Genomic DNA, 12468 nt, shown 5'->3' with positions numbered 1-12468 from the left:
GAACTTTTTATTTTTGTGTTTTCAGTTGCGTGCCAATGCGCTAATTAAACGTGGAAGCATGTACATGCAGCAGCAGCAACCCCAGCTCTCAACGCAGGATTTCAATATTGCTGCAGTGATGGACCCTCGAAATGCAGATGTCTTCCACCACAGGGGACAGGTCTGTACAAAGATTTAGATATGCTTTTGATATTCGGCCTAAAATTTCCATGATTTTAAGCTTGGTTTATACACATGCTTTTGCATAATTTTGTTCCCATTTGTAATTGGTTATCAAATTGTTTAAAAATTGGTAACGTATTTGGTGTAATCAAGTCAAGTCAACTTTATTTATATATATCGCTTTTTAAAATTTTCATTGTAACAAAGCAACTTAACAAGAAAACATATTGACTATAAGCAAAACATATAAGGTTATGGAAGCCAAAGCAAAAAAGGTGAAAACACAGAAGCCAGACAAAGACACACGGGTTCAGCCACACCCACACACAGATTCAGCCACACCCACACACAGACTATAAATTCCTATATGCAGTGTTAATTAAATAAAACTATAAAATTCTAGAAATGATTGATGAGCGCATTTTGCACGTGAAGGAATGTAATTTGAGAGAAGTTCACTCAAGTAGTGAGGAGCTAAACCATGTAAGGCTTTATAGGTAATAAGCAAGATTAAGTTAATGATGCTTTATAGGTGACCAGTGCATGGTTGACAGAAACCGGGCTAATATACTCATACTTTTTTGTACGCGTAAGAACTCGAGCTGCTGCATTTTGGACAAGTTGGGGTCAGCTGTGGCCTGGTGGTTAGAGAGTTGGGCTTGTGATCAGAAGGTTGCCAGTTCTAATCTCAGGGCCAGCAGGTCATGACTGAAGTGCCCTTGAGCAAGGCACCTTACCCCTGATTGCTCTGCAGTAATGTGTCACTGTAAAAAAACTACTTGTAAGTCGCTTTGGATAAAAGCGTCTGCCAAATGAATAAATGTAAATGTAAATGTAAGTTGTAGTTATTGTAATAGGCCTGCAGGGTACCCACCTAATAGCGCATTACTTTAATCTAGCCTTGATGTCATAAATGCATGTATAAGCTTCTCTGCATCTGATGGTGACAGCATATGACATAGTTTAGAAATATTTTTAGGATGGAAAAACACAATTTTACAGGTGTTGGCGACATGTTTCGAGTACTATCGAATAAAACTGCAAGATTCTTTGCTGACGACGAGGATTTTATCGAATGTCCGTCAATAGTTAATCAGGTTTCTTGGTTGTTACGAATGGCAGTTTTCGGTCCAATAAGTAACAATTCTGTTTTGTCCGAGTTCAGTAATAAAAAGTTGTCACTCATCCAGGTTTTTATATTACTATGCATTCCATTATTCAATGGAACTGCTGTTTCATGAGGCTTCGAGGAAATATAAAGTTGCGTATCATCAGCATAACAGTGAAAGCTTACTCCGTGTCGCTTTATTATATCTCCTAGAGGTAGCATGTATAATGCGAAGAGCATAGGCCCTAAGACTGGACTTCCGTGACACCTCATTGTTTATTGCTACATATTGAAAATGGTGGGAATAATAAGATCTAAGCCATTTCAAAGCTATTCCCTTAATACCGACATAATTTTCAAGTCTATGTAGGAGCATGCTGTGGTCAATGGTGTCGAATGCAGCACTAAGATCTAGCAGCACCAATAAGGAGATACAACCTCGGTCAGACGCCAAAAGCAGATAATTTGGAACTCTGATCAGAGCAGTCTCTGTACTGTGATGTGCTCTAAATCCAGACTGGAAATCTTCATTAATCTCATTCCTTTGGAGAAAGGAACATTATTGAGTTGAGACTACTTTTTCCAGAACTTTAGATAAGAAAGGTAGATTCGATATAGGTCTGTAGTTAACTAGTTATTCATGGTCGAGTTTTTTTTACAAGGGGTCTTGTAACAGCCACATTATATGCTTTAGGCACATGTCCTAGTGTCAGAGATGAGTTAATAGTGCTAAGAAGAGGATCTATAAGTTCTGGGAGCATCTCTTTCAGTAGATTTGTAGGTATAGGGTCTACTATGCTTGTAGGTATATAAGGTCTAGCATGCATGTTGTAGATTTAGATGATCTAATGATTTTACAGTAGAAAATAAGCGCAATTTCTCCTTAGAGGCGCTGTAGTTAGTTGTTTGTTCTGCGAGTTTCACTTCTGGTTGCACAGTTGTAATATTTTCTCTAATATCTTGGATTTTATTTGTGAAGTAGTTGATAAATTCATCACTGCTATGCTGGTATACAGAATCAGAAGTTGCTGAAGATTAATTTTTGGTTATTTTAGCCACTGTGTTAGAAGAAAACCAGCACAACCCTATGCTTTTATTTATTAGTGATGAAAGGTAGGAAGAACTAGACGTCATTAGTGCTTTCCTGTATTTTCAAATTCTATCCTTCCATGCTGTACGAAATACCTCTAATTTAGTTTTCTTAAAGTTGGGCTCTATTTTTTGTGCCGCTTTCTTTAGAGCCTGAGTGTGTTAATTATACAATGGAGCGGGGATGACATTTTTAACTGTGTCTAGCGTTTCCGAAAAGGTGGCGTTTAAATTTTCAATGGTAAAGTCAAGATCTTTAACGTTATTACTCATGCTAGAGATTTGAGACAACTCAGGCAGATTATCAAGAAACGCACGCTTGGTAGTTGAACCCTAACCTTATTTGTAACAAGGAGTTTGATTTGCAGTCATAGCCCAGTGAAGCAAGCATGATACCAGATAATGATCCGAAATGTCTTCGCTCTGCTGAAGGATTTTTACGTCGTTCACAATTTTACCGTAAAACAGTATTAAATCTAAAGTATGATTTCAAAGGTGTGTGGGTCCTGACACATGTTGTCTTAATACCCATGGAGTTAAGATTGATTTTAAAAGCCATTCCTAAAGCATCTGTATCGTTATCAACATGGAAGTCACCAACAACAAGTACTCTTTCTGCGGCCAGTACTAGTTCTGATAAAAAGGCATTATCGCATGTTGTGCATTTTATGTATTCTGCGACGCAAGACGGCTAGCAGGCCTTTGGTTATGCTATTCTGTCTGCTTCCTGACCTGGGCCCCAGTGAGTCAAGTTTTAGCATTTAGACTGTGCCATATTTCTAGACGGAGGAAAAGCACCAGTCCAGGAGGGGTGGAGACCATCACTTTTCAGCAGGTCAGGTCTGCCCTCAAAAGTCTTCCAGTTATTTATAAAAACAATATCATTCTGCAGGCACCACTCGGACAACCAGCCATTTAGTGATGATACTCTGCTATGTATCTCATCACCACGGTAAGCAGGGAGGGGGCCAGAGAATATTACAGTGTCTGACATTGTGCTTGCAAGCTCACACCCCTCTTTAATATTATCTTTTGTGATCTCCGATTGACGGAGACGAACATCATTTGTGCCGATGTCAACAACCATAGTTGCGATTTGCGCTAGCCAGCACATTTATATTTGACTTGATGTCAGGCGCTCTGGCTCCTGGTAAACATTTGACTAAGGTGGCCGGTGCCTCTATGTTAACGTTCCGAACAATAGAATCACCAATAACTAGGGCACTTTCAGCAGGTTTCTCAGTGGGTGCGTCACGGAGTAGGGCAAACCTATTCGAGACCGTAATAGGAATGGTTGAGCAACTTCACCGTATCAGTCACAAAGTTTCCCATCTGTGGGGGATCTTCAACCGAAACAGAGCTGTGCTATGCTAACGGCGTTGAGTTAACTATACATTTTGTTTTAAGATCTTCAAGTAAATAACCAGGACAGGGTTATTGAGATATGAGGATAAGTTGGCAACGACAGTGATAAGTAGCGATAATAAAGTACACTAATATTCAAATAAAGTACAAGTGCAGTGATACAAACAAACCGCTGCAGACAGGAACCTGAACCCTGATTGTATAATATACTGGGTTTATACGCTTTAAGTTTCTAAAAACACAATATTTTACCGATATGAATTTTTCCATAACTGATACAGATATTAATTATTTGCATGTTTATGTGCCCGGTACCCGATATGCAGAATCTGCTTTTAATTGGTATACCTCTAAGGCTACTGCACTTTGATTTTTCCTCTTTTCAGTCATCTTAAAAACAAAAACCATTGAATGTTTGCTGTCTTTCATTTTAAATTTCATATAAAAGAACATTTCAAATAGTAGTAGGCACACTAATATTTAGGGATGCAACCAATGTTCGGCAACCGAAAATGGCAAAAAAGCCATTTATTATTATTAATAATACATTACAACTGTAGGCCAAGGTTTAAAGATAAAGTTTCACAGCTCTACTATTAATTTGACTGTTTATTCATATGATTTTCTATGGCAGTCATTATGTGGTACTTGATCTGAAAAGTTTGAGAACCACTGCTCTAGATTATTAAAAACCTGCTGATAAAAGGCTGTTTGCCTATGCATTTACTCGGAACTACAGAAAACTCAGACTGTGATATTACGGAACTAGACTCATGGAGATAATACATTTTCACAGGCCTGTATTTCTTAAGGTGTTTATAAAGTATTGTAGAGAGATGATGTATTTTTGTATGCAAACCCTGAAAGAGTTTTTTTGTTTAGCACTTTCGGTTCCATTGCCACGAAGTCTATGACAGTGGTTCCCATTCCTGGTCCTGTATGACGGCATTCATGTAATGTGTGCTAATGATTTCTGGTGTAATTGTCAAATTTGAAAGAGAACAGCACAAGAGTAACTTTAGACCCCTTTTCAGAAAATAAAAGCCTAAAATAAACCTCTGCTGGAAGTCTGCTATTCAGGGTTTTGTGAAAAAATGCATGCTCTGGAATTTGCAATATTCCTCCTAGAATTTTCACCCGACTGCCACCAGACTTTGTCAACATGATCTCAAGGTTTATCTCGAACGGTTTAGCTGTGGCGAGTAGTGTTGTGTAGAGACACTTATCCCATGAGACACGAGACATGATTTTTATACGTTTTTAAAGAAGGCCTCAATTATGAAATATAATTGTATTCACCTTAAAAACATAAAATGCTCATTTAGGCATTTTTAAATCAACTTTAATATTTTAATGAATTAAATATGCAGTAATAAACTATGTAAACTCTTCTAGATATTTTGTCACAAACTCAACTGACAGGCAAGTAATTACACAGACATTATGCTTGGTTTCATAGCATTTGCAGCTTTTAGTAAAGGGCTTGTTTTCTCTATGCTTTTGTATAGTGCTCGTGTTAGCAGAGGTGTACAGTATTCATTTCTTACAATGTGATGTCTGTAGAAAAGGTTCTGCATTACGAGTTTACAAACTCTGAATGTTTTTATTGTTCAGCTGAAGATTCTGCTGGATCAGGTAGAGGAGGCTGTGGGAGATTTTGATGAGTGTATAAAACTTCGACCAGACTCTGCACTTGCCCAAGCTCAGAAGTGCTTTGCATTGGTGAGTACCACCAGATCAAAACCTTGCTCCGGCTCCGTTTCAGTCTTGCTTATATAAGGTTGTTTTGGTTTTCAATAGTAATTTAGACATTAACACATTTTAGATGTGGATATAAATTTTTCCAACTTGTCTTCTTATAGTACAGACAGGCCTACACTGGAAACAACCCATCCCAAGTTCAAAAAGCCATGGATGGGTTTGATGATGTTATTAGGAGGTTTCCAAAGTGTGCTGAGGGTTATGCTCTGTATGCACAGGTATTGCTAACTCAATATAATTTTAGATTAAAAATCATATATTGATATTGAATACGTTGCATCCTTTTTCGTTTTGGTAGGCACTAACTGACCAGCAACAATTTGGTAAAGCAGATGAGATGTATGACAAATGTATTGAACTAGAGCCTGACAATGCCACAACATATGTCCACAAAGGGTTAGTTTTTGCCTCTTGTATTTTACAGAAGTGTTTTTTTACAGAAATGACCCTAATCATTTATGTTTTTGAGCATCTGTGTTTTGCTCTACATCTGTGTATTTTTCAGTCTGCTGCAGCTCCAGTGGAAACAGGATCTTGAAATGGGCCTTGAACTTATTAGCAAAGCCATTGAAATTGACAACAAATGTGATTTTGCTTACGAAACTATGGGAACCATTGAAGTTCAGAGGTTTGTAAAGGCCAAGATTTACTTCCTGGGAACCTATAATTTTCTGCAATGTGACAATCTGTGACAGAATCGTGGAATCCAGACATAAAAATGTAATTTGAAGTATAAAGCTAAATGGCACAGAAGCTGTCATATTGTAAATTTTTCAATAATATATCGCTGAATAGCTAATAAAATTCAAATTGTGCTATGAAAATAAGTCAATAATTATTCAACTGTAATATGTAATGTCCTTGCTCTGAATGAATATTGCTGGTTAAAAAAACGGATTGACCCACATGAAGATTCTATATAGTTCACTTGAGTAAATTGTAGTAAATATAGTAGTTAATCCCTAAAAGTAAATATGTAATCACTAGTAGTAAAATATCATAAAAATACTATAATAATTCAAACTTGAAATGGAAAAAAATGATTTCATAGGGCCCTAGGTTTCCTGAGCATAGAATAACATCTTTTAATGCTATTACTTTCAGTTATTGATTATTCAAGTATATTATGTATACAATTGTTTCGCTTTGAAAGAAATTGCCTGGCGTGTACAATTTAAAAGAATACTTTACTTGTCTTCACAGAGGCAATCTGGACAAGGCTATAGATATGTTCAACAAGGCCATCAACTTGGCAAAGTCAGAGATGGAGATGGCCCATCTCTACTCCCTCTGTGATGCTGCTTATGCCCAGACAGAAGTGGCCAAAAAGTATGGTCTCAAGCCTCCCACACTTTAACTCACATTTCATTGAAATCAACTGTTATCATAATTAAAATGATCAACAAATAAAAGGTAGAAGGTTCTACTACTAAATGATTACACCAGTGTTGTTTGGAGGACAGCAGCCTGGTTCAAGTTTTGGAGTATTGGAATGTTGTGGTGTATGGAGCAATGAAATTAAAATATTGCAAAAAAATTATAGAGCCTGACTGCTACTTTGTTAGATCATCAGTAACATCATCAGTGGTTTAGTTTGTGCTTTACAAGTATGGCTGAGAAAGTGTTGTTCTTAAGTCACGACACAATTTAGTTCATGTTGAGTATTCCTTTACAATTGGTGTGACAAATGTAAATCATTTTAATTTACTTCACTCTCAGCAATGGACTAGACCAGGGGCCTGCACATTGGTTTTACAGAGCTGAAGTCCCTGCAGAGTTTGGCTCCATTTAGGAAAAAACTCAACTGCCTGTAGCCTTGTTCAGGTGTGTTGGATTAGGGCTGGAGCTAAACTCTGCATGACTCTAGGACCGACATTCCAGCCCCATGGACTCAACCTCTTTTTAAACTGCTCCGCACATTTTGTTTGTGTGTCTCATCTGTCAGATCTGTCGGAGTTAAACATGTAATAGAAGTCGGGTCAGAGCTGAACTGTCAGTGTGTCGGATAAGAGAGACATACAAAATGTGCAGAGCGATAGGTCCCAATGACATGGATTGAAAACAACTGAAGAAAAGCAAGGTTGTCTAATCCAGCTCCTGGAGGCCAGTGTCCTACAGAGCTCAGCTCCAACACAGTTTAATTAGGTTTGAAAATAAAGGGCTTGTTTGACTTAATGCAGTGCCACTCAGACCGATTGACACATGACATTAAAGTACGGTGAGAGCAATTAAAAGCTCTTGACTCTCTCGTGTTATACTGTGATTTCAAGAGCTTTTAATTGCTCTCACCGTACTTTAATCTCATGTGCCAATCGGTCTGAGTGGCACTGCATTAAGTCAAACAAGCCCAAACTCAGCAGGGCAAAGGTTTGGACACCCTTGGACTGTTGTTGACAATTAGCAATTTATACTTGATTATTTCCGCCTTTTAGATACCAGGTTACTAAATTAAGTGAATGAACATCATCAGTAGGTCTGCATTCGATTCATGGGTTAATGCTCTAAAGTGCAGAAGCCTTGTCCTATCAATGTCAAATCCAAGCACCCTGGTTTAGTTGGGAATTGCAGGATTCAAATTTTAGTTTGTGTTTCTTATAAACCTGTCCGTTTTTGTTATGTCATGAAAAAGAGCCATACTGTAATTTTTTTGTTTGTTGCTTTGGGATTGTTTGGGATTTTTGTCTTTTAATATTCTGTGATGCATCAGTGAATTTTGCTTTGTCTATTTAAATTGAGTTATAATACTATACGCATGTTCTTCTGGAAGCATACTTATTGGAGTACATTTGTCATGAGTGAAAATGTAAGGAAGTGTTACCCAACTTTTCAAACTGAAGTGTGAAATTTCTAAGGAAGTTTAGCTTGAACAATTTAATGTTGCCGTATTATGCAAAATAATATATAAACAATGTAAATCGCCAAAATAACATTCCTTATGTTTACTCTGAAACTGCTTTGATTTTGTTTAGATGCTCTGTGAAATAAAAATTAAATGAATGGGTATTTTTTGAAGAATGGATTAATTTTCAGCTGTGGCCTAATGGTTAGAGCGTTGGTCTTGTGATCAGAAGGTTGCCGGTTCTAATCTCAGTGCCAGCAGGTCATGACTGAAGTGCCCTTGAGCAAGGCACCTTACCCCTGATTGCTCTGCAGTAATGTTCCACTGTATAAAACTACTTGTAAGTCGCTTTGGATATAACCGTCTGCCAAATGAATAAATGTAAATGTAATTTTTGGAATGTCTCAACACAGGAATATAGAGTGTGCATCTGTAAAAGCAAAATGCAGTTACTGATATTGTTTTCAGATTTTGTTTTCCATCCATAGGTTAAACACTGCATCATAGAAAAAGTTATCTTAAGTTTATATGTATACAGATTCATTTATATAGTGCTTTTTAAAATATTGCATTATTTCAAAACCGTTATAAGAAAATTTAGAAAAAACAACAACAAAATTTTATTATACAGTTTGATTATACATGGAATAATTGCAAATTGTATTGGATACGTTGGCTTTTTTCTGGTGAAATAGTTTTTTTACATAGGCCTATGTTTTATGAGCTTAATAATATTATTTTCCAAGCTCTTAAATGTTACTGATTCAGAAAAAGTAATTATCATAGCCTATGTACTAAAAAAGTGTTGTTGTAAGTGGGTTACGCTTAAAATTACAAACCACAATGTACCGCATAAATAAACCGAATTTACACCAACTAATTGCAATAGTATTGTACCTGGGACCCGTTTCAATAAGGAGGTTCAAGCAACACTGAGTTAAAATATGAACTCTGAGTTGATTTACTCAGATAATCGCTACTCTTGAGTTTTCTGTTTCAGAACAGCTGGTTTCAATGAGTTCAATCCACTCTGAGTAAGTTTACTCTAGGTTACGCGTGTTCACTGCGGCTTTAAAAAGCCATCATCAATTGAGCGAAGATAACACGATTCACCATGGCAACACCACGTGACAAAAAACACTCCGTTTATTTCTCGCCAGTCGAATTGGAGGCACTATATATATATATATATATATATATAAACATATATACCTACGATTTTTGTCATGTAAGTTAAATCTATCTGCAATAAAAAGAACATGGCAGCAGCTGAAAATGAAATATATAAACATCATTCAGTCCGGTGAGTTTAAATGTTCTTGCTAGTAGGATGCCTTGAATGACATGAGAACCGAGAACCTGGCTATAGAAGACAAAAAACTGGCCATGCTCGCCGCTGCTCCAGTGTGTAATGGAGGCCAGCTAGTGAAGAGCTGTGCAGTGTGTAAGTCAAGTCAAGTCAGCTTTATTTATATAGCGCTTTTTACAATTTTCATTGTTACAAAGCAGCTGTACAAGAAAAAATGACTAAGTAAAACATAAAAGGTTATGGAATTCAAATCACAGGTCAAATATCAGACACACAATAAATTCCTATATGCAGTGTTAATTAAATAAGACTACCAAATTCTAGCAGCCCCCCCGGCTAGGCAAAACAGTGCAAAACAGTATGCAAACGGTGGCGAGGAACCCAAAACTCCATTGGAGGAGAAAAAAAACCTCGGAGGGAAACCAGGCCTAACCAGGGGATTCCAGTTCCCCTCTGGCAAAAACTGCAGCCTCTGCACAAGCTCAACAGTGCGCGCACAACAAGGCAAAATAAAAAAGTTAGATTGAAAATTATCATTAATAATCTAATAGTGGCTGAAGTTTTGTAGGGACGTCACTTCCTTCGTCCAGCATTTGTCAGGTCTTGGAATGGATTGCGCCCTGCCCGCTCCGCTCTTGCAACCTTGGAACAATGAGACAAGACTGGCTGAGAGTAGAGTACTGTTCTGCACTCTTTGATGCAACAAATGCATCAGTTGTTATTGGAAGTGTCCCTGGTTCCGGTTGATCTAACTAGTGCAGCCTAGATCTTTGAAATACATATATTATGATAATGTAGTGTATGCAAGATTAAAAAGATGCGTCTTTAGTCTAGATTTAAACTGACAGAGTGTGTCCGCCTCCCGGACAGTGCAGGGAAGACTGTTCCAAAGTTTAGGCGCTAGATAAGAAAAGGATCTGCCGCCTGCACTTGATTTTGAAATTCTAGGTATTACCAACTGACCTGACGCCTGAGAGCGTAGTGCACGTGATGGACTATAATACGTAAGAAGTTCTCTCAAGTAGTGAGGAGCTAAACCATGCAAGGCTTTATAGGTAACCAGTGCAAGGTTGACAGAACCGGGCTAATATGCTCATACTTTTTTGTACGTGTAAGAACTCGAGCTGCCGCATTTTGGACCAGTTGGAGTTTTTGTAATAGGCCTGCAGGGCAACCACCTAATAGTGCATTACAGTAATCTAGTCTTGATGTCATAAAGGCATGTATAAGCTTCTCCGCATCTGATGATGACAGCATATGACGTAATTTAGATATATTTTTAAGATGGAAAAACGCAATCTTACAGGTGTTGGCGACCTGGTTCTCAAATGACAGAGTACTATCGAATATAAAGCCAAGATTCTTAGCTGAAGATGAGGGTTTTATGGAACATCCATCAATAGTTAAGCAGTATTCTTGGTTGTTACGTAGGGCGGTTTTCGGTCCGATGAGTAGCACTTCAGTTTTGTCCGAGTTCAGTAATAAAAAATTGCTACTCATCCACTTTTTTATATCGACTATGCATTCCACTATTCGATGGAATTGCTGTGTTTCGTGAGGCTTCGAGGAAATATAAAGTTGCGTATCATCAGCATAGCAGTGAAAGCTTATTCCGTGTCGCTTTATTATATCTCCTAGGGGTAACATGTATAATGCGAAGAGCATAGGCCCTAGTACTGAGCCCTGTGGTACACTGTACTGGACTTGCGATTTGCGTGATACCTCATTGTTTATTTTTACATATTGGAAACGGTTGCATAAATAAGATCTAAGCCATTTCAAAGCTATTTCCTTAATACCGACATCATTTTCAAGTCTATGTAGGAGCATGCTGTGGTCAATGGTGTCGAATGCAGCACTAAGATCTAGCAGCACCAATAAGGAGATACAACCTCGGTCAGACGCCATAAGCAGATCATTTGTAACTCTAATCAGAGCAGTCTCTGTACTGTGATGTGCTCTAAATCCAGACTGGAAATCTTCATTAATCTCATTCCTTTGGAGGAAGGAACATATTTGAGTTGAGACTACTTTTTCCAGAACTTTAGATAAGAAAGGTAGATTCGAAATAGGTCTATAGTTAACTAGTTCTCCAGGGTCCAGATGGGGTTTTTTGACAAGGGGCCTTATAACAGCCACCTTATATGCTTTAGGCATATGTCCTAATGTCAGAGATGAGTTAATAATGCTAAGTAGAGGATCTATAATTTCTGGGAGCATCTCTTTCAGAAGATTTGTAGGTATAGGGTCTAGCATGCATGCAGTTGATTTAGATGATCTAATGATTTTCGATAGTTCATCGTGATCTATAGTAGAAAATAAACATAATTTCTCCTTAGGGGTGCTGTAGTTAGTCATATGTTCAGCGGGTTTAGCATCTGGTTGCATAGTTATAATTTTCTCTTGAATATCTTGGATTTTATTTGTGAAATCATAAAATCATCACTGCTATGCTGGTATACAGCATCAGAAGTCGCTGACGATTTATTTTTGGTTAATTTAGCCACTGTATCAAACAAAAACCTCGGGTTATTTTGGTTTTCTTCTATTAATGATGAAATGTAGGCGGATCGAGACGTTTTTAGGGCTTTCCTGTATTTTTTAATACTATCCTTCCAGGCAGTACGAAATACCTCTAATTTAGTCTTCTTAAAGTTGCGCTCCATTTTTCGTGCCACTTTCTTTAGAGCCTGAGTGTGTTCATTTTTCCACGGTGTCGGTCTGTCATTTTTAATCTTCTTTAAGCGCAAGGGAGCAACTATGTCTAGCGTTTCCGAGAAGGTGGCATTAATATTTTCGATGGTAAAGTCAAGATCTTCAACGTTATTACTCATG

General features: G+C 37.7%; 1 protein-coding gene across 2 annotated transcripts in view; it reads left to right on the top strand.

Moving 5' to 3' along the window:
* The window catches only part of tomm70a (translocase of outer mitochondrial membrane 70 homolog A), a 29828-nt gene extending 21342 nt beyond the window's left edge, over positions 1–8486 (top strand). Inside the window, exons 7-13 of one of the 2 annotated variants that reach the window (XR_013786902.1) lie at positions 26–160; positions 5339–5446; positions 5587–5703; positions 5784–5881; positions 5991–6113; positions 6689–7630; positions 7823–8486. Coding sequence is in view for 1 of the 2 variants with exons in the window: in XM_079460313.1 (XP_079316439.1) it covers positions 26–160; positions 5339–5446; positions 5587–5703; positions 5784–5881; positions 5991–6113; positions 6689–6842 (735 nt within the window). In the remaining variant the exon portion in view is untranslated. Of the gene's footprint in view, positions 1–25; positions 161–5338; positions 5447–5586; positions 5704–5783; positions 5882–5990; positions 6114–6688 lie in introns of both variants that reach the window. The other variant, XM_079460313.1, reaches the window with a different exon arrangement.
* The last annotated feature ends 3982 nt before the right edge of the window (positions 8487–12468 follow it).

The sequence above is a fragment of the Barbatula barbatula genome, assembly GCF_947034865.1.
Source record: "Barbatula barbatula genome assembly, chromosome: 7".
NCBI classification, from domain to species: domain Eukaryota; kingdom Metazoa; phylum Chordata; class Actinopteri; order Cypriniformes; family Nemacheilidae; genus Barbatula; species Barbatula barbatula.
Note: the sequence above shows the minus strand (reverse complement) of the source record. Positions and strands in the feature narration are given on the sequence as shown.